At 41.5% G+C, this 23,019-nt stretch overlaps 1 protein-coding gene across 6 annotated transcripts in view; it reads right to left on the reverse strand.

Moving 5' to 3' along the window:
• Positions 1 to 23,019, reverse strand: part of LOC122540867 (membrane frizzled-related protein-like) — a 79,758-nt gene that overhangs the window by 4,745 nt on the left and 51,994 nt on the right. For all 6 annotated transcript variants that reach the window (XM_043677083.1, XM_043677080.1, XM_043677078.1 and 3 more), the window contains 3 exons: positions 8,054 to 8,202; positions 7,218 to 7,348; positions 5,669 to 5,803 (listed from right to left, as the gene is read on the reverse strand). In XM_043677083.1, coding sequence (XP_043533018.1) covers positions 5,669 to 5,803; positions 7,218 to 7,348; positions 8,054 to 8,202 — 415 coding nt within the window. The remainder of the gene's footprint in view (positions 1 to 5,668; positions 5,804 to 7,217; positions 7,349 to 8,053; positions 8,203 to 23,019) is intronic.

Raw genomic sequence — 23,019 nt, forward strand, 5'->3', positions numbered from 1 at the left:
GGTATATTTGTTAAAATACTATCAGACACCACTCCCTGGAAGATCCTGTGAGATTTTCAACTTTAAGCCCGAGGTTTGAACTTTATTTGACCTGAGGGAATGGATGTCTTTCACTCCTTTTCTTTCAGGCTTGTCAGTAGTCTCACTCTACTTCTGTTTAGAACATAAACCACCTAACTCTTCACATATTTATCTAATAAAATACATCAATAAGTATCAAAGATACTGTTACCAAGTAGTCAATCTGGGGCTACAGGTTCCCTAGGGAGACATTAAAAGGAAATAATATGGATTCATTAAGATGCAGATTGGATAGATTTTATTTCAAAAAATAATATTTTAGAATTCAATATCGGAATAATTTGAGACATAGCATGTGGTGAGTGTAACATGGCTTGGGCAAAATAGGTGAATTTAGATGGATGGATCACAGCGCTGAGAGTATTTGTCAGTTCATGTCTCCCTCTGCTGTAGACTCACTTATAGAAATTGTTTGCTATGAGTAGAAATAAGAGTGGTTTAGTGCGCAGTAAGACAGGATGGAATCACTGTCAGCTTGGTGAAGGATGGAGGGGGCATTGGGTTTTCTTTTTCTTTGAAATTTATCAGCCTCCAGTAACCAGGAGTTAAAAAGCTGCACAATAGGGCAGGGGTTGAAAAAAAAATCAAAGTGACATCAGAAGAGAATTGGAAACTCATTAAACTCATCTTCAGTTTATTGTTAATAGTAGAAAAGTAATCTTCAGTTATATACAGAGCAGCTTAGACATGTGGAATGCTCATTCTTTAGCATTTGGGGGATGAGAAAGCTGAAGCTCTGGGTTTCAGAATTCAAGTGGTAGTTGGAGCGATTGGGGGACATGCCCAAGGCTGAGTTACATTGTTAGCATGTTCAGGGAAGTGATCACAGCACAAGTTAGGGGCCTGCCGGGCAGAAAGGGACTGTTGAATGCTAGATAGTCCAGGAAAACCAGGCAGGTAGAGCAGGAGTTTCCAAAACCTCACTTAAGAATTGGTTTTCCATCCTGGATACTTGTGAAGGCAATGATTCCTCAGAGATTGCAGCATCCCCATGGGTGGGCCAGCTGTCAAAGTGGGAAGGAGGAAAGGTGGAAGAATCATATTGATAGGGGATTCATTAGTTATGGGAAGAGACAGGCATTTCTGTAGCTGGAGATGTGACTTCGGGATGGTATCTCCTTGGTGTCAGGATTAAGGATATCACAGAGCAACTGCAGGAAATTCTTCTGGGGGAGGGTTTCCTCCAGATGTTGTGGTCCACATTGTTATCAATGATACCAGTTGGAAGGAAATGTGGCCCTACAAACACAATTCAGAGAGCTAGGTAGAAAATTTGTAAGCAGGAACTCAATAGGAGTAATCTCCAGAGGTAGCCCAAGAGTGTACAGAAATAATAGGAGGATAAGACAGCTGAGTGTGTGGCTGGTGTAGGAGGAAGAGCTTCAATTTCCTGGAGTGCTGGGACTGGCTTGGGCAGGTTGGCACCTGTCCAAGCTGGACACTTTGTGGCTGAATGTAGCCAGGATGTCCTTGCAACATGTTTTGTCAGCTCTGCTGGACAGGGTTTAAACTAATCCAGCTGGGTTGTAAGTACTATCAGAGAATAATAGAGTAGTCGCAGGGTTTACATAAATACAGGAAGAAATAGATACAACTAGACCAGAGAATAATAAATGGAGTTATTGTAAAGAAGAAATTGAAACTTTCCAAATCAGAGTTACACAGCATGGAATATTGTAAATAGGGTTAGTGAGTTAATAGGGTTGTACAAGATAATGCATGGCTTAGAAAGGGTGGATGCTGGGAATTTGTTTCCGTCAGGCGGGGAGACTCGGACCCATGGGGACAGCCTTAGAATTAGAGGGGGTCAATTTAAAATGGAAATGAGGAAACATTTCTTCAGCCAGAGAGTGGTGGGCCTGTGGAATTCATTGCCACGGAGCGCAGTGAGGGCCAGGGCGTTATATGCCTTCAAGGCAGAGATTGATAAATTCTTATTCTCGCAAGGGGTTAAAGGATGTGGAGAGAGTGCGGGTAAGTGCCGTTGAAATGCCCATCAGCCATGATTGAATGGCAGAGTGGACTCGATGGGCCGAGTGGCCTTACTTCCACTTCTATTTCTTATGGTTTTATGGAGTTACAGGTGCTGATTGCCAAGTGGATTATAACATTATGGTCATAACAGCGACCTGACTGAAGGAAATATTTCTGGTTGTAGGGTGTTCATGAAAGACAGAAAAAGAAAAAATGCAGGAGGGGTGGTACTATTGGTTATGGAGAGTATTGCAGTGCTAGAGAAAGAGAATGTTTCAGAGGGTTCAGAGAATTAATTTGGCTAAAGTTAAGAATTAAGAAATATGCAATTACATTGCTCAGTGTAGTCTATAGAAAACAAACAAGTGAGAGGGAAGTTATAGAGGTGCAAGCATCATAGAGTAGTTATAATGGGGAAGTTTAATTATGCAAATGTAGACTGCGATTTTGGTAGCGTTAAGGGCAAAGAGGAACTCATCTTCTTGGATTGCCTTTGAGATAATTTTCTGAAGCATTATGTATCTACTCCAACAACTGCTAGATCTGGGTCTTGGGTACATGATGGCCAAATAGATCAACTGACAGTTGAGGGACATTTAGGGAACTGTGAGCATTGCATCATATGGTTTAGGGAGATGGTGAGAAAGGGTAATGGATAATCAATTAATTAACCAGGATTGAGCTAACTTCAATGGAGCAAGAACAAAGCTGGATTGGATAGACTGAAGCCAAACATTAATGGAAAAAACTCTACCTGAATAATAGTGATGATTTGGAGATGGACTGGGGTGTACAAAGTTAAAAATCACACAACACCAGGTTATAGTCCAACAGGTTTAATTGGAAGCACACTAGCTTTCAGAATGGTACCACCTGATGAAGGAGCGACGCTCCGAAAGCTAGTGTGCTTCCAATTAAACCTGCTGGACTATAACCTGGTGTTGTGTGATTTTTAACTTTGTACACCCCAGTCCAACACCGTCATCTCCAAGTCATGACTACTTTCTTCACAGGTGTAGATTATGTTGTATCACATTCTTATGAAACATACATATTTTGCCAACATCACAGATGTGTTTTCTTGTTGGGACAGTTTGAGAAATTAAGATAAAAAAGAAAATGCCTGCTTCTGACAGTTATTATGTAGAAAATCTAGTTGAAAATCAAACTGAATACAAAATGTTCAGAAAGAAAATGGAAAAAACAAATAAAAGAAGGAAAGAGGAATGACATAACGAGAAATTCTAAAGTCTTATATATATATGCAAATAGTAAAAAGATTGGTTAAGGGAGGAGTAGGACTGAATGGGGACAAAAAAATGAGATTTACACATGGAATAAGGGGCACGGCTGAGATATTAAACTGATATTTTGCATCAAACTCAGCCCATAGTGACAAAGGAGAAAACTCAGTTACAAGAAGCATTTAAATTGAGAAGAAGGAGGTATTGAATTAGTTGCTAGTACTGAAATGTTGGTAAGGCAGCAGAACCAAACATCCTGAGAGTGGATAATTACAGATAAAATGGCCATAATCTTTAAATCTTTCCTGGACACAGTAGTGGCGCCAGAGGGCAGGAAAATTGCAAGCATTATGTTGTTGTTCAAAACAAACTGAAAAGGAAAAGGGCAGCAATTACTGACCATTCACTTTAACTTCTGTAATGGGGAATCATCCAGAAAGAATAATTTGGTGAAGAACTAATCACCATATGAACAAATATCAATGAATTAGGAAGAACCAGCATAGATTCCTTCAGGGAAGATCATGTTTGGTGAACCAGTTGGAGGTAACAGAGATGTTTGACAAGGACTTTCAAAAAGCATTGATACAGTGTCATACAACAGCTTTGTGGACAAGAGTTACATATCATGGAATAAAGGGGACGACAGCATCATGGATGCAAAATTGATTGCGAGATAGGAAACAGAAAGGAATGGTCACAGGATACATTTCAAACTGGAGAGAGAGGTTTGTAGTAGAGTTTTCCAAGGGCTGGTATCACTTTTCTTGATTTATGTTAATGATCTAGACCTTGCAATTCAGGTGAAAATTTCAAAGTTTATACACACTAAAAAAACTTGGAAGCATTGTAAATTGTGAGGAGCTCCATGCAGAAGTTCAAAAGGACATTGATATGTTGGTTAGGTGGGCAGATAGGTGGCAGATGTAGTTCAGTGCAGGGAAGTGTGAGATGCTATGTTTTCGTGGAAAGAACAGGGAAAGACAGGATAAACAAAAGGTATTTTAAAGGGAGTGTAGAAGCAATGAGACCTAAGTGTAAATATATATACACACACAAGTCATGAAAAATTGTAGGTCAAGTAAAGACAGCAGCTAATAAAGCATATCCTAGAATTTATTAATAGTGTCATCGAGAACAAGAACTGGGAATTATGCTGAACCTGTATAAGACACGAGTTAGACGTCAGTCAGAGTATTGCATTGTTCTGAGCATCACACTTAGACAGGACATGGATGCATTGCAAAGAATGCAGAAGAGATTTATGGGATGGCTCCAAGGATGAGAAACTTCCATTAAGAAGATAGATTTGAGACATTGGGACTATTCTCCTTCATGAAGAGAAGGCTAAGAGGAGACGTGTTTGAATTTTTCAAAATCAAATAGATGTGGACAAAATAGACAGGAAGAAGCTGTTCCTGGTCATAAAAGGATCAAAATTAAAGGATACAGATTGAAAGTGATTTACAAAGAAGTAAATGTGAAATGAGAAAAAAAAACCTGTACACGCAGCAAGTTTCTGGGTCAAAGAAAAACAGAAATTGCTGGAGAAATTCAGTAGGTCTGGCAGCATCTGTGGAGAGAGAAAGAAAATTAACATTTCCAATCCTGTGACCATTCTTCAGAACTACAAGCAGCAACGAAAATGCAGTGTTTCAGCTGATGGTGGACTGGGGGAGAACAGGAGTAAGAGAATAGATGGAGAGGGAACTCTTAAAGAGAAAGGAAAGAGCAGACAAATAAAGAGATTGTTGATACTAGGCAAGAGAAGGAGAGAAGCTAAAAGGTGATAATAGGGACTATGTGTTGTTGAAAATGTTTTTGGCTGTGCTAAAAGCAACACATTTCATAACAGGATCCAGGATCGTGAGGGCAGATAATTGGACAAGGAAGGGGTATTCATGTTCAAACATTGTGAAACTCGATGCTGAGTCCTGAAGGTGCTAAGGAACTGAGGCAGAAGGTGAGGCTTTGATCTTCCAGCTTGTGTTGAGCTTTGCTGGAGTTTTGCAACACAAATGGTTTGTGCCCAGAATTCATTTCCTGGATAAGGGGGATGAAAGCATTCAAGACAGCATTAGCAGATTATTTAACAGAAATAATGTGCAAGGTTCAAGGGAAAGTGTGGGCTGATAGCATGAAGTCATGATGCTCATTCAAGATGTCATTGCAGACACAATGAGCTAAATGGTCTTTTTCCACACATAACAATTCTGTGATTAGCCACCAGATCATCATCATTCTATACTCTAACAAGATGGTTGATGATCAAATCAGTGGATTGCAGAGATTTTGCCTCCAGCAGTTTCTATGTTCCTGTAGGCAGCTGTGTAACATGGTTTCATTAAGCCCGATTCACTGTCTCATACCATAAGGGAGATGGGTAATATCACTGCAGTTCATCTCATCGCTCCCATCTGAGCAGTCATTCCAGCCATCACACACCCACTGCACTGCTTGACACTGTCCATCTATACATCTGAATTCCTGAGGGCTGCATGTTGCTGTGAGAGAGAAAACAGGAAATAATCATTAGGGTGAACAATCTAACAATATCTGAGTTTTGTAAACTTTTAAAAGCACAGCATGCAGTGTTATTTCTTTTCCCAATGTCACAAATAGAACAGAAAATTTAAAAGGGAGAGAAAATATTGGACTGTGAACAGATCTGAGTAATAGCAAGTCACAAGGGTTCATCAGTGAAATATTCAAAGTGAAAAGGGAAATTGAATTTTCACTTTGAATATTTTATCCACTGAATCCATGAACATTGGAGTTGTATCACCAGGTGAACACCCAGAAGCCATCAGGTATATCCTCGATTCGTTGCTCATGTGTCACAGGTGTTCAGTTGCAGTACGGTATCTTTCTGATTTTTGTAAAAATTAAAGCAAGAGTCAGTGTGGTTCATTGTTCACAACGACTTGTTGTCTGCTCAAGCTAAAGGATCTATACTTCAAAAATACTTTGGATGAGAAACAATATAGGATACATGAAGGCAATGAAAACTGCTATATGATAGAAATATTTCTTCCCTTTTTAAATAATTTTTTATGATGTAGGAGACTAAAGATAGAAAATGAATTACTTAAAAAACAAAAAGTCAAAAATTTAAAACTGAAACAGGATATTATAGAAATAACGATGTAGCACAGTGTCATGTTCAAATTCTAAATAGAATGTTTTATTCACATTTTCCATTTAGAAGTAATGGTGTGAAATGGGAGAGGGTAGAGTTTAAGCCTGTGATCCCTATCAAACTTCTTTACTGATCTTCAATTGTACATGTATTTCTGAAGAAGGGCTTATGCCCGAAACGTCGATTCTCCTGTTCCCTGGATGCTGCCTGACCTGCTGCGCTTTTCCAGCAACACATTTCCAGCTCTGATCTCCAGCATCTGCAGACCTCACTTTCTCCTGATGTATTTTACATGTAATCTGTGAATCATAGAATGATTGCAGCACAGGAGGCCATCATTAAGTCCGTACACTGGGGAATGTACAACATTAAGTCTGGCCCATTGGGGTCTCTGTAAGAGTAACTTACATTGTCCCAGATCCAAGAAGGTTCATAGCTTTATCCTCATGAACCAATGTATGACAGTGTCTCACATATTGAAGATGTTAATAATTTACCTTTTAAAAATTTGTTGAAACTGTGATTAATGTACAAGGTGAGCAATCTAGAGGATTAGCCCATTTGATATGATGGGTGAGCGAGGGAGAGAGCAAACCCTTTAATTCATTTACTCAGTTATACCGGAAACACAGACGATCCCAAGGAGAGCTCAACCACTCATTCCTTCCTTAAGGATGTTATATAGCACAGAAAGAAACCAAAGCATAATCATCAACTTGAATTGATAAACAGTTCTGTGAGGCTTGAGAGACCAGGCAAAAGTCTGAAGTGTTTCTTACCCTCACTCTTGTTTATTGATTGGTAGGTGGCAAAGAATCCCACCTCTGATTCTTCCGCATCAGCCACAAAAAGCACCAGCATCTCGTGTCGGGTGGATGTCAGAACTGGAGGGAGTGAATGCCCACAATATCTTTAAAAGGAAAGAAGTGTCTAAACTTTGTGCTTTTCACACCTCTTTTAACCCACCTTCTCTCAAACTGCCTTCCAACTCCTTGAAACCTCACAGTCAGAAGGCTTTGAGACGTTACATGAGTTGAACAACAGTTTTCATCAAAGCAGCATTTTAAACATAAAGAACAATTGGCAATGTTTCAGGGAGAGTCAGTAAACAAAATATAACATCAGACAGATGACCAAATGATTGTTCACTGAGGTAGGATTTAAGAAGTGTCTTAAAAAGGAAAGTGAGGGAGTGAGTGAAAGAGAGAATTACAGAGCTTTGAGCTGATGCACTTAAAGAATGGCCACCAATGGTAGAATGACTAAAATTGGTCAAGAAGCCAGAAGCAGGTATCTTGGATGAGATTATAGAGAGAGTGAGTGGTGAGACCAACAGTGGATTTGGAAACAAGGATGAAAATTTTAATATCAAGTTGCTGCTTAGCCTGAAATCAGTGTAGAATCGCAATTATGTGAGTGAAGGAAGAAAGGGTTACATTATAGGATAGGGCTCAGAGACTTAGATCACCACAAATTTAAGGAGGGTAGATGTAACGGCACACTAATGATGAGACTCCCTGTATCAGATAGTTTAAATCTGGGCCCAGAAGGAAAAGTCTTACTTCATTGATCCGTGATATTATACTGTGCCCTGTGGATATTTTATACACATTACCTGCCCATGAGACGGCTGGGACTGCTGTTAATCTGGTCATGTACCTCCACAAAGTCATAGCGACAGTCAGCTGCAGGCTCCAGGCTGAAGTTGTGGAATAGCAACTGAATGACATGACCCTGAGGAACTGATATGTGCCACACACACACCTACACAACAGAACACAAGAAATATCAACCAGGACATTGTCTGTAAAATTATACCATCAACAATTAGAATTCTCCACTGAAACAATTTTAATTACTTCCATGAGGTAAGATGTAAATCGACAGCTGGAGAAAGAGAAAACCTGACAGCATGCCAAGATGGGTAATAAATCCTGGCCAGCCACAAACACCCATGTCCCAGGGTGAATCAAACCAACATTGGTTGCAAGTGCTGTGGATGCATCATAGATGCAGACAGATCTGGAAGGTGCCCAGAAAGAAAAGCTTGCATTTATAAAGCACTTCCCACAACCTTAAGGTCAAAGCAAAGTGTCTCAAAGTAGTTTCAGGGTGATGTAATGTGAGAAAAATAGGAGCAGCTTGAGCACAGCAAATTTCTCAAAACGGCAATATAAACAATGAAAATGTTATGGTTATGTTACCTAAGGGATAAATCTTTGTCAAGACATCAACGGAACATTTCTTTTTTTCAAATAGTTCTATTGAGATCTTTTACATGCAGCTGAGAAGATCAATGCTGGGTCCATTGCTTTTTGTCATTTATATAAATGATTTAGATATGAACATCGGAGGTATAGTTAGTAAGTTTGCAGATGACACCAAAATTGGAGGTGTAGTGGACAGTGAAGAGGGTTACCTCAGATTACAACAGGATCTTGATCAGATGGCCCATTGGGCTGAGAAGTGGCAGATAGAGTTTAATTTAGATAAATGTGAGGTGCTGCATTTTGGAAAAGCAAATCAGGGCAGGACTTATACACTTAATGGTAAGGTCCTAGGGAGTGTCGCTGAACAAAGAGACCTTGGAGTGCAGGTTCATAGCTCCTTGAACATAGAGTCACGGGTAGATAAGATAGCGAAGGTGGTGTTCGGTATGCTTTCCTTTATTGGTCAGAGTATTGAGTACAGGAGTTGGGAGGTCATGTTGCGGCTGTACAGGACATTGGTTAGGCCACTGTTGGAATATTATGTGCAATTCTGGTCTCCTTCCTATCGGAAAGGTGTTGTGAAACTTGAAAGGTTCAGAAAAGATTTACAAGGATGTTGCCAGGATTGGAGGATTTGAGCTACAGGGAGAGGCTGAATAGACTGGGGCTGTTTTCCTTGGAGTTTCACAGGCTGAGGGTTGACCTTACAGAAGTTTATAAAATCATGAGGGGCATGAATAGGATAAATAGACAAGGTCTTTTTCCCTGGGGTCAGGGAGTCCAGAACTAGAGGGCATAGGTTTAGGGTGTGGGGAAAGATATAAAAGGGACCTAAGGGACAACTTTCTCATGCAGAGGGTGGTGAGTGCATGAATGAGCTGCCAGAGGAAGTGGTGGAGGCTGGTACAATTACAGCATTTAAAAGGCATCTTGATGGGTATATGAATAGGAAGGGTTTGGAGGGATATGGGCCAAGTGCTGGCAAATGGGACTAGATTAACGTAGGATATCTGGCTGGCATGGACGAGATGGACAGAAGGGTCCTTTCTCGTGCTATACATCTCTATGATTCTATAAGACTAACAGGACCTTAGCTAAATGCTTAATTCAAAACACAATGCTTCAGCACTAAGTGCCAGCCTAGATAAACTGCATGATAGAAAAGACTGTGAGCCCCAACAATATTCAGCTATAGTACTGAAGACCTGTGTTCCAGAACTAGACATTTACCTAACCAAGATGTTTCAGTACAATTCCAACACTGGATTCTACTTGACAATGTGGAACATTGCCCAGGTATACCCTTTACACAAATACAACCCAGCCAATTCCAGCCCTAGCAGATTGCTATCAATCGTCAACAAAATGATAGATGCTCTCCTCGACAGTGAACACTGAAACAGCAGTAACCTGTTCACTAATCCACCTGGGCCACCTAGCCCTGACATTTTATAGCATTGGTCTAATAATGGACAAAATAGCTGGATTCAAGATAACATTTGAGAGTTATTATCTTTGACAACAAGAGAGCATTTGACAGAGTATGACATCAAGGTGTTCTGGAAAGACTGAAATCAGTAGGAACCAAGGGTAAGTTTTATAGTTGTAATGGATCATGCCTCTCTTCATATGTCAGTCCTGCTATACCAGGAATCATTCTGGTAAACCTTTGTTGCTCTCCCTCCATTGCCAGAACATCCTCAAATAAGGAGACCAAAACTGCTCACAGTACTCCAAGTATGGTCTTACCAAGGCCCCATACAACTGCAGCAAGACATCCCTGCCCCTGTATTCGAATCCTCTCACCATAGAGGCCAATAGACTGTATGCCTTTTTACCACCTGCTGCACCTTCTCCCTTTCCACAATTGGTGTTGAAAGGCACCCAAGTCTCACTGAACCTCCCCATTTCCGAATCTATTGCCATTCAGATAACAATCTGCCTTCCAGCTTTTACTATCAAAGTGGATAACTTCACATTTATACACATTACTTAAACTGCAATGCATTTGCCCACTCATTCAACTTGTGCAAATCATATTGAAGCATCTCTGCATCCTCCTCAATGTTTGTCCTCCTGCCCAACTTTGTGTTGTCTGCAAACTTAGACATTTTACATTTAGAACTCTTATCAAATCATTGATATATGTTACATAAAGCTGGGAATCAAGCACTGGTCCTTGCAGCACCCCACTAGTCACTGCCTACCACATGGGGAAAAAACATTTATTCTAATTTTTTTATTTCAGGTCAAGATGCAGATAAAGCAAGCAACTAAGAAAGAAAATGATATGCCGATGTTTATTAGAGGGAATTTTGAGTCTGGGAGTAAAAATGTTTTATTGCAATTATGTAAAGTCTTGGTGAGACCTGGAGTCTTGTTTGTAATTTGCTCTTGTTATCTACAGAAAGACAGACTTGCCATAGAAGGAATGAATTGAAGATTGACCAAACTAATTCCTGGTGCAGAGAGATGTATTTTGATGAAAATGTAAATAGACTGGACCTCTATTGTCTGCAATTTAGAAACATTAGAAATGATCTCATTCAAACATGTCTTCCAGGCATTGACGGGGTGCCACCAGCAGTAGGCTCCTCTTGGCTCAGGACTCTAGAATCCGGGATAAAGACTCAGAATGAGGAATCTAAGGCTGAGATGAGGAAGAATTTATTCACCACAGCATGGTGGAATCAGGGGTTGTACACGAAAGTGATGCGGAAGAAAATCTCTCACGGTATAATTGGATGGTGGAGCAGGTTTGATGGGCTGACTCTTGCTGCTCTTCCTGTTTTATAAGGCAATCAGTACATGAAAAGATGAACTCACATCACAGATAAACTCTATCCACCAGCACCGTTCCTGAGAGGGTGGGTAACCAATTTGGTACCAGTTTGGTTTGAATTGTTCCATGTAGCAAAACAGGAATACATGTTAGAATTAAGGCTGGAGGAGACCATTCTAGTCCCACAACTTCATTGGTCACAACACATAAATTTTAAAAAACTTTTTCCAGTTATTAAAATGATCAATTAGATACCATATCTAAAAATAGGTTTTAGTGACAAAGATCTATCAACCAGGTTTCTTAATATCCAAAATTATGGATTTATGCTGTGGTTCTGTTCGCCGAGCTGGAAGTTTTTGTTGCAAACGTTTCGTCCCCTGTCTAGGTGACATCCTCAGTGCTTGGGAGCCTCCTGTGAAGCGCTTCTGTGGTGTTTCCTCTGGCAACAAGCACCCGAGCTACAAATCTTCTCACAAACTTTGAATTATGGCTTTATTATCAATACAAAACTTATTCAATAAAGATGCAATAATTGGTTAATATTAGGATGATCAGGAGGATGTATTTATGTTTATCTTTATAAATATCCCCCAAACAAAGTTTTTAAGAAAAGAGGAGAAAAAAAGAACAGATTTTGCTACAGAGATTTTCTTTAAAAAAAACTTTGGAAATGGATCCTACAAAGTAAGAGGATAAAATGGAGAATATTCCAGTTGCTGTGATGTTCTGGTGGTCAAGTCATTAACCTGAAGCCTTGCAGATACAGCTTCTTAACAAATACAATCTTGACAGATGCTTTTAATGGCTTTTTGAGAAGAATAAGTAATTTTTCCTGAATGTAACAATGAAGAAAGAACACTACAGCACGTGAACAGGTCCTTTGACCCATGAAGCCTGTACCAACACACGATGCCTTATTAAACTAGAGAAAACCATTGCCTCAGCAGTGTCTGTAACCCTCTATTCCCCAACTATTCATTATTTGTCAAAGTTAACACCCTCCAAACTAGGCAACATCCCAGTATACCTTTTCTGTACCCTCTCCAATGCTTCCACATCCTTCTGCTAATGCGACAGTCAGAACTGTATATGACATTCAAAATTTTGCTGAGCTATACAGCTACGATGTAACTTGCCAATATGTTATATATTCTTTGCCTGATCAACGAAGACAAGCAGATGCCTCCTTGACTTTCCTCCATCTGAACTGGTTTGTGGGTGAGTGAAATGGGCTGGGCGAGATGGGGCTGGATGTTGGTAGAGGAGGATAAGGAACTTCTCCAAACAATGCTATTCAAAACAGCCCCAGCAGTGGCTAGAGTAGAACAAGCAATTATCACTAGTTATGTGATTTTTAGGAAGCTTGGTTGAAAAATTGTCTGATGTGAAATTTCAAGTAACACTTTGAAATAAGCCACTCCAGGTGCGTCCACATAACTTGAAATAAACTCCTTTTCTTCAAAACATAAGCCCCACAAGCTGCATTAAATATAAAGCATCTTTATAATAGTACATACTCTTGTTTCTAACCTCAGACCTCATGAGGAAACATATAACTACAAGCTATGAAGTATTATGTAATAAACCTACCTTGTTCAACAAGACTGAGCCTGTCCTCTGAAAGACTGTATGTGCAAATTTCCCTATTTGGTAGCAGTAATTTAGACTAATACCAAGAGGAAGGATTGATGACAGTGAGTCCACCAAAAGCATCTCAGATGGATCAAGTGGGCACCATAACAACAGATACCAACGTTTTAAAAAGTTTTCATGTTCACATCACTTTCTGCAAGTTTGACTCCAAGCTGTGCACACGATTCTAACCTGGGACCATGTCATGGTTTCTTCACTGGCATGGGATGAAAATCCTGGAACTCACTTGCAAACACAGCTGTTGGTCTACACACACCATACTGACTGACTGGCTCACTGCCACCATATCAAGTCTAATTTGGAATGGGCAACAAATGCTGGCCTTTATAGTGATCAAAAGAATAAAAGGTAATTTCTGGAGTGGTTTTCACATTAAAGACTGCGATGAGGAGGGCTTTTTTTTCTGTTTGAGGATCATGAGTCTTTGGAACACTCTTCATAGAACTCCTAATGTGGAAGAAGGCCATTTAGCTCATACTAACACTCCTATCTAGAAATCTTCCCCCCTCCCCACCCAATAACCTTGCATTTCCAATGGTTCATCCACCTAGCCTGACATCCCAGGACATTAGAATGGCCAATCCACCCTAACCTGCACAACTTTAGACTGTGGGAAGAATACAACGCAGACATAGGGAGAACATGCAAACTCCACACAGACAGTCACCCAAGGCTGGATTGCTGGCACTGTGAGGCAGCAGTGCTAACCTACTGAGCCACTGTCCCTCTCTTCCCCAAAGAACAACTGAGATCACTGAATACTTCTAAGGAAGAGGTAGATAGATTATTGATTAACAAGGTCATCAAAGGATATCGGTAGTTGATGGGTGTGTGTAATTGAGACCACTGTCACATGATGTTGTGCCTTTAGTTAAGAAAGGCTGTAAGGAGAAGCCTGGGAACTAAAGACCACTGAGTCTGACATCAGGTGGTAAGTTATCTGACATCAGAGGTGGGTACGTTGCTGGAGGGAGTTCTGAGAGATAGGACTTACATGCATTTGGAGAGGCAAGGTCTGATTAGGGATAGTCAGCATGGCTTTGTGTGTGGGAAATTGTGTCTTACAAACTTGATTGAGTTTTTTTCAGGGTGTACCCAAAAAGATTAATGAGGGCAGAGAAGTAAGGCATTATCTACATGGAATTCAGTAAAACCTTTGACAAGGTTCCACATGGTAGACTGAATAGCAAAATTAACTCACATGGGATTCAGGGAGAGCTTGCCAATTGGATACAAAGTTGGCTCAACAGTTAGGAGACAGAAGGTAGTGGTAGAGAGTTGTTTTTCGGACTGGAGGCTGATGACCAGCAGTGTTCCGCAGGGATGGTGCTGGGTCCACTATTATTTGTCATTTATGTAAACAATTTTTTGTTTATCAGCAGGAAGAGCAGGAGCAATGCCAAGGGGACTGTAAGTAAGGAAAGTGATTGCTTTAAAAATTTACCTCATGAATAGGTGGAGCGCACGCTGCGGGGCAGCGGACACCGGACTGCTGGGGAAGTGAGGTTATATGTTTGGGCGGTTGCATTACCCGAAATACTACTTAGGTAGTGTCTCCCACCCATCCTCCTCTAACCAAAAAAACAGAAGAGTTCTGTGTGCCGATTTGGTAAGCTAACTCTTTAGGAATTCAAATGAATGGGAGTTAGCGCAGTTGAATGTTCCTCCTGCAGTATGTGGGAGATAAGGATCACCACTACTATCCCTGCTGACTGCATCTGCGGGAAGTGCACCCAACTCCAGCTCCTCGGAAACTGTGTAAGGGAGTTGGAGCTGGAGCTGGATGAACTTCGGATCATTTGGGAGGCGGAGGGGGTAACTAGAAGCCATGGTTTAAGGTGAGAGGGGAAAAATATAAAAGAGACCTACGGGGCAACCTTTTCATGCAGAGGGTGGTACGTGTATGGAATGAGCTGCCAGAGGAAGTGGTGGAGGCTGGTACAATTGCAACATTTAAGAGGCATTTGGATGGGTATATGAATAGGAAGGGTTTGGAGGGATATGGGCCAGGTGCTGGCAGGTGGGACTAGATTGGGTTGGGATATCTGATTGGCATGGACGGGTTGGACCAAATAGTCTGTTTCCTTGCTGTACATCTCAATGACTCTAGGACTCTATGAGGTAGTCACAGCTCAGGTCCAAGAAGCAGGTAGATGGGTTACTGTCAGAGGACAGAAAGGGAACCAGCAGGTGGTGTAGCGATCCCCTGTGGCCATTCCCCTCTACAACAAGTATTCCGTTTTGGATACTGTTTGGGTGGGGGGTGGGGGAGTGGGGGGGGAGGTACTTACTGGTGTAAGCTATACAATACAGGTCTCTGGCACTGAGTCCATCCCTGTTGCTCAGAAGGAGAGGGGGAAGAGGAGCAGAGCATTAGTCACTGGGGACTCCATAGTTAGGGGGACAGATAGGAGGTTCTGTGGGAATGACAGAGACTCACGATTGGTGCGTTGTCTCCCAGGTGCTGGGGAAGGGTGAACAATAAGCTATTGCAGAAAATACGGAGGCTTGGGATTGAGGGTGATTTAGTGGTTTGGATCGGAAATTGGCGAGCTGAAAGAAGACAGAGGGTGGTGGTTGATTGGAAATGCTCATCAGTTACTAGTGTGTACCGTGAGGATCTGTTTTGGGACCATTGCTGTTTGTCATTTTTATGAATGACCTGGAGGAGAGCTTAGAAGGATGGGTTAGTAAATTTGAGGATGACACTAAGGTCAGTGAAGTTGTGGACAGTGCTGAAGGATGTTGTGGGTTACAGTGGGACATAGATAAGCTGCAGAGCTGGGCTGAGAGGTGGCAAATGGAGTTTAATGCAGAAAAGTGTGAGGTGATTCACTTTGGAAGGAGCAACAGGAATAAAGGGTACTGAACGGTGTGGCATGGTGGCTCAGTGGTTAGCACTGCTGCCTCATAGCACCAGGGTCCCAGATTCGATTCCAGCCTCAGACGACTGTCTGTGTGGAGTTTGCACATTCTCCCCGGGTCTGCGTGGGTTTCCTCTGGGTGCTCCGGTTTCCTCACACAGTTCAAAGATGTGCAGGTCAGGTGAATTGGCCATGCTAAATTGCTCATAGTGTTAGGTGCATTAGTCAGAGGGAAATGGGATTGGGTGGGTTACTCTTTGGACGGTCGGTGTGGACTTGCAGGGCCGAAGAGCCTGTTTCCACACTGTAGGGAATCTAAACTTTAAAAAAAACTAATGGTAAGATTTTGGTAGTGTCCATGTATATAGATCCCTGAAAGTTGCCACCCAGGTTGATAGAGTTGTTAAGAAGGCATATGGTATGTTAGCTTTTATTGATAAAGGGATTGAGTTTCGGAGCCACGAGGTCATGCTGCAGCTGTACAAAACTCTGGTGTGGCCGTACTTGGAGTATTGTGTGTAGTTCTGGTCGCTGCATTATAGGAAGGATGCAGGAGCTTTGGAAAGGCTTCAGAGGAGATTTACTCGGATGTTGCCTGGTCTGGAAGGAAAGGCTGAGGGACCTGAGGCTGTTTACTTTAGAGAGAAGAAGGTTGAGAGGTGACTTAACTGAGACATACAAGATAATCAGAGGGTTAGATCGGGTGGATAGTGAGAGCCGTTTTCCTCGGATGGTGATGGCCAGCACGAGGGAACATAGTGGGTGGCATGGTGGCACAGTGGTTAGCACTGCTGCCTCACAGCGCCAGAGACCCGGGTTCAATTCCTGCCTCAGGCGACTGACTGTGTGGAGTTTGCACGTTCTCCCCGTGTCTGCGTGGGTTTCCTCCGGGTGCTCCGGTTTCCTCCCACAATCCAAAGATGTGCAGGCCAGGTGAATTGGCCATGCTAAATTGCCCGTAGTGTTAGGTGAAGGGGTAAATGTAGGGGTATGGGTGGGTTACGCTTTGGCGGGTCGGTATGGACTTGTTGGGCCGAAGGGCCTGTTTCCACACTGTAATGTAATCTAATCTAATGTAATAGCTTTAAATTGAGGGGCAATTGATATAGGACAGATGTCAGAGGTAGTTTCTTTACTCAGAGTAGTAGGGGTGTGGAACGCACTACCTGCAACTGTAGTAAACTCGCCAACTTAAATGCCAAGGGCATTTAAATGGTCATTGGATAGAATATGGCTGAAAATGGAATCGTGTAGGATAGATGGGCTTCAGGTTGGTTCCACAGGTCGGCGCAATATCAAGGGCCACAGGGCCTGTACTGTACTGTAATGTTCTATGTTCTATGATTTGGCTGAGAATTTAAGAAGCATGGTTAGTAAGGTTGTGGATGACATCAAAATTGGTGATATAGGCAACAGTGGAGAAGGTTATCTAAGATTACAAATGGATCTTGATCAATTCCGCCAAATCGCTGAGGAGTGGCAGAAGAGGTTTAATTTGGATAAATGCAAGGTATTGCATTTTGGTAAAATAAACAAAGGCAGGAATTTAAACAGTTAATGGTAGAGTTATTGAACCGAGAGAGACTTAGGGGTTCAGGTAACATAGTTCTTTGAAAGTTACGCCACAGATGGACAGGGTGGTTAAGAAGGTGCCTAGCCTTCATTGCTCAGACCTTTGAATATAGCAGTTAGGACATCATGTTGAGATGATACAGCCCATTGGTGAGGCCACGTTTGGAGTACTGTTACCGGAAGAATATTGTTAAATTGGAAAAGGTTCTAAAGAGATTTAGCAGGATGATGTTGGGACGAGAGGGTTGAGTTATAAAGAGAGGCTAAATAGGCTGGGTTTTTTTAAACTGAAGCATAGGAGGTGGAGGGGTATAGAGGTTTATAAAATCATGAGAAGCATAGATATGTTGAAGAGTAAAGGTCTTTTCTTCAGGCTGAGGGGAGTTCACAGCTAGGGGACATATTTTTAAAGTGAGAGGAGAAAGATTTAAAAAGGACGTCAGGGGCAACTTTTTCAAACAGAGGGTGGTTTATATGTGGAATGAACTGCCAGAGGAAATGGTAAATGCAGGAACAGTTACAACATTCAAAAGACAGTTGGATAGATGTATGAGTAGGAAAGGTTTGAAGGGATATGGGCAAAATGCAGGCAAGTCAGACTAGTTTATCTTGGGAAACATGGTTGGTATGGATGAGTCATAGAGTCATACTGCATGGAGTCATACTCCTCCCCCTCTCTTGCCTCCTTTTCTATCCTTCCTATAGCATCTAAATCCCAGAATGTTGAGCCACCGGTCTTGTCCATCTCTCAGCAAGGTTCTATCATAGCCATGACGTCCTACTTCTATGTTTTTAAACGTGCACTGAATTCATCAGCCTTACCTGTCAGATTGCTTGCATTGAAATACATGAAATTTAGTTCTTCAGAGTTACTATATACTCTGACTTTCTCATCTTTCTTTTCTAATTGACGCGGTCTCCTCACATTCAGAACCTTCCCCATCAAACCCTCCATTTACACTGTCACTTCGAATTCCTCCATTCCCCCTCTCTATCAGTATAAAGTCTCCCTTAATAGAATGAGCAAATATTCCTGCTAAGATATTGGTCCCTTTTCAGTTTAGATTAGACCCATCCTTTTTGAACAGGTCTTTTCTATCCCAAAAGACTTTCCAATTGTCCAAAAGCCCGAATCCCTGAACAATATACCAGTTCTTCAGCCATTGATTTATCTCCCTTAAACTTTTGTTGCTTCCTTCGTTTAGTCTGGCATTGGAAGGAAACTAGGAACTCCTACTTTCAAGGTTCTATTTTTTAATCTTCTACCTAGCCTCTTAAATTCATTTTATACTGCTTTCATCTTTTCCCAAAAAATGTTATTCCTCCCAATGTGTACAATAATTTCTGGCTTCTCAATCTCACTTTTAACAATATGTTTGAACATTTAGAGATGTTCTTAATCCTAGCACCAGGAAAGCAATAAACCATGTTAAATTTACCCTCACTGCCATATAATCTTCTGTCCATGCCCTGACAGGAGAGTCTCCAATAATAATAATTCTATTAAATCTTGGCAAACACTGTTGAACAGAAGAATCTTTCAAGTGTCCAATAACTGACTGCCCCTTCCTTGGAGAGACAATCCCCTTCTACAATTCCAAAAACTGAACATCTATTTGACAGAGGAATAGTCGCCAGAGACTTTTGAACCACCTTCTTACCTTTCCCCATGGTCACCCCTCTATCTGACTGATCCTGCTGTGTAATAATCTTTCTAAATCTACTAGCCATCTCACTCTGTATTTCATATATGCCCTTAAAAATACTAAGCCTAAAAAAATGGATGTTTCAATAACATCTGTGTATATGTAAAAAAGCTACTTTCATTACCGACAGAAAATAATGTTAAAATGAAAAAAAAAGGTTGGGGGAGTGGATTTCCCAGATATTAGAAGATACCAATTAAGTGGCTAGATATTGAGGCCTCTCAGGCAAAATGTCCCCTCATCAGCCCTTTATTTTTAGATAAAATGAAGATGGTCATGGAATATTGCCATAATCTGATTGTTATTAATACTGTTAAAGCATGGAGGATAATATGGCAGAGGGAGGGTAATATGTCCAAAATGTCATTTCTTACCCCTATAGTGGATATGCTGGATTTTCAACCGGGGGTAATAGGCCCTGGATTTAAGATCTAAGTCCCAGGCAGCCAGGGGAATCTCCAGTTTGGGTGAGGTAATGAGGTCCTTTGACCAAATAATTCATAAACATGGTCTAGTTAGCAAAGACCTTTTCCGCTTTTTTTCAAGTCAGGGATTTTACTCCAAAAGGGACCACACTCCTGACCAACCCCTGAGATCTACTTTGGAAAAGAGGGTGCTTTATGCTATAAGGCAAAAGTGAGGACTGCAGATGCTGGAAACCAGAGTTTAGATCAAAGTGGTGCTGGAAAAGCTCAGGAGATTGGCAGGTAGGACAGGTCATGAGGACAGTGCTGAGCTGGAACTGGGGTGAGGTGGGGGGAGGGGGAATGAGGAAAGTGGTGAAGTCCACATTGGCGCCCTGGGGTTGAAGTGTTCCGAGGCGGAAGATGAGGCGTTCTCCCCTGCCCCACCTCTCCCCATTTATCTCTCCACCCTGCAGGCACTCTGCCTCTATTCCTGATGACGGGCTTTTGCCTAAAACATCAATTTTCCTGCTCCTCTGATGTTGCCTGACCTGCTGTGCTTTTCCTGCTTTATGCTATAAATACTCTCTCTATGAGCACACTTTATCATTTGCTGGGAGGGTGATCCTTCAGAAGACATTGAGCAGCTTTGCAGTGTTTGGGAGGGGGAGTTAGGGACTGACATTTCTATGGAGACATGGGATGACATTTGTGAGAATGCAAGGAAGATCTTGATTTGTAATAGGACCCATGCCATACTGCTAAAGATTTTGCATAGGGTCCATCTGGCCCCAGAATGTCTCTCAAAGTTTAAAGTGGGAACATCCCCCTTTTGTCTTAAGTGTAAGATAAACCTCAGTACTCTCACTCATTCTTTATGGTCCTATATATTGGAGTTTTGTGGCAGGGCTTATAGAGAGGGTCTTGAGGGCCAAGTTTAAGATGGACCCTATCTCTTTCCTCCTGGGCCTACCCAAAATACCCTCTTTGGATGCTCATAGGAAAAAAAAACTCTTTAATATCCTCACTTTCTGTGCTAGGAAAAATATTTAATGTGTTGGGTCTCTGACGTGCCCCCCCACCCTCCCCGGCCCCCACACCATGGGTCTGTGTGCTGGCATAGACTTATTACTGGAAAATATCCCTGTGGACATTTTCACGAATTTGGTGTACCAGAATACAGGACATTTTTGTAGGATATGGCAGCCCTTTCTGAACTACTTGGATGCAGATTTATCTGCCATTTTAAGTCGGGCTTGCGTACAGCCATGGTATTCTGATTTAGTTTACTTGATGTCCTTGAAGGAGGAATTCCAAATATTTTATGTGCAGCACTTAGTGTTCTCGGAGGTCGAGAGCTAATATCTTGTTGTGCTGAGCTGTTTTGCTTGTTCATTTCTTCATTAACTACCTTTACTGATTTGTCCGTGTTGCACATGAGTATAGTTGTGTTTCAGGCGTGTTGTTGTGGGTTTTTTCTCTTTTTTTGTCATTGTTATATGTATATCGAATAACATTTGCTTGTGTTGTAATTTATATTCCTTGTATTTATGGTTTTGTAGGACTCTCGGAACAAAAAAAAAGCTCCTTATTAAAAAAACTGTTCCATTTTTAAAAACATTCAACTTGCATTGTAAAAAAAACACATGAATGGGACTAAAGGGTCTATTGCTGTGCTCTCTTACTCTATAAATTAGAGACTCCCAAAATTTAACCCATTATGCTGAAATAACTATAGAATTGATCTTGATTGGCGCAGTACAAATGATCTCAGTATCTTTGGGATAGTGAAGAGAGAAATTCAAATTTCTACTTTCTCACTGACATCCAGTATGTCCAATGAAAAATGCCCATATGAACGTCAGATGAAGATGTGATGGGAGAATCATTAGTCATTCCAAGTTCCAGTAGCAAAGGACATTATGTATTCTTAGACTGATACCTTGAGGTGACAGTGTTTTCCGAAAATAATGAATGAAAATTGAAGTGGGAAATTTCTGGATAATCAAATAATATACATGAATGCACAGAAACATGGAGACCGACAGTCACAACATTAAAGTGAACAAATATGCTATTGTTAACAGCCCAGAATTTACTTAAAATAGAATCACTATCCTGACCACAGACACACAGGCTATCAAACAATTATGCACATGAATACTTGGAGTTTCTCTTAGTGGCATAACCCAAGTTATATGTTTCATTCTGCTGACTGTATTTGTCTGTGCATAACACCTCCTGCTTACTCCCCTGTTTCTCTGTTGTTCAAGGCAATTTGTAACTTAGACATACAGACCACAAGAACCCAGATTCAGTCCCCAGTCCAGGGTCTGCTGGGTGATATCAGATATTACCCCCAATGTGCATAACACCTCCTGCTTACTCCCCTGTTTCTCTGTTGTTCAAGGCAATTTGTAACTTAGACATACAGACCACAAGAACCCAGATTCAGGCCCCAGTCCAGGGTCTGCTGGATGATATCAGATATTACCCCCAATCCAGGGTCTGCTGGGTGATATCAGATATTACCACCAATCCAGGGTCTGCTGGGTGATATCAGATATTACCCCCAATCCAGGATCTGCTGGGTGATATCAGATATTACCCCCAATCCAGGATCTGCTGGGTGATATCAGATATTACCTCCAATCCAGGGTCTGCTGGGTGATATCAGATATTACCCCCAATCCAGGGTCTGCTGGGTGATATCAGATATTACCCCCAATCCAGGGTCTGCTGGGTGATATCAGATATTACCCCAATCCAGGGTCTGCTGGGTGATATCAGATATTACCCCCAATCCAGCGTCTGCTGGGTGATATCAGATATTACCCCCAATCCAGGGTCTGCTGGGTGATATCAGATATTACCCCAATCCAGGGTCTGCTGGGTGATATTACTATTGGCCTTGGCATCTGGATCAAATGTTCACCTTGGTCACATTCAAAATTGCAATGTTTGCTGTCACATGGCGTGTGAGCTAATGGATACCGGCTAATGGATACCAGCTAATGGATACCAGCTAATGGATACCAGTAAAAGTTCAATGGGTAGCACTCTCAATTCTGAATTCATAATTTGGAGGAGCTGGTGTGGGACTGGGGTGGACAAAGTTAAAAATCACACAACACCAGGTTATAGTCCAAACGGTTTATTTAGAAACACTAGCTTTTGGAGCTCTGCTCCTGCATCCACCTGACGACCACCTGCTGAAGGAGAGTCGCTCCGAAAGCTAGTGCTTCCAAATATACCTATTGGACTATAACCTGTTGTTGTGCGATTTTTAACTCTGAATCCTTAAGTTATAGATCCAGGTCACACTCCATAGACTTAAGAATCATAGAGTATTTACAATTATGCAACTAGGCCCTTTGGTATGTCATG

The sequence above is a fragment of the Chiloscyllium plagiosum genome, chromosome 36, assembly GCF_004010195.1.
Source record: "Chiloscyllium plagiosum isolate BGI_BamShark_2017 chromosome 36, ASM401019v2, whole genome shotgun sequence".
NCBI classification, from domain to species: Eukaryota; Metazoa; Chordata; class Chondrichthyes; order Orectolobiformes; family Hemiscylliidae; genus Chiloscyllium; species Chiloscyllium plagiosum.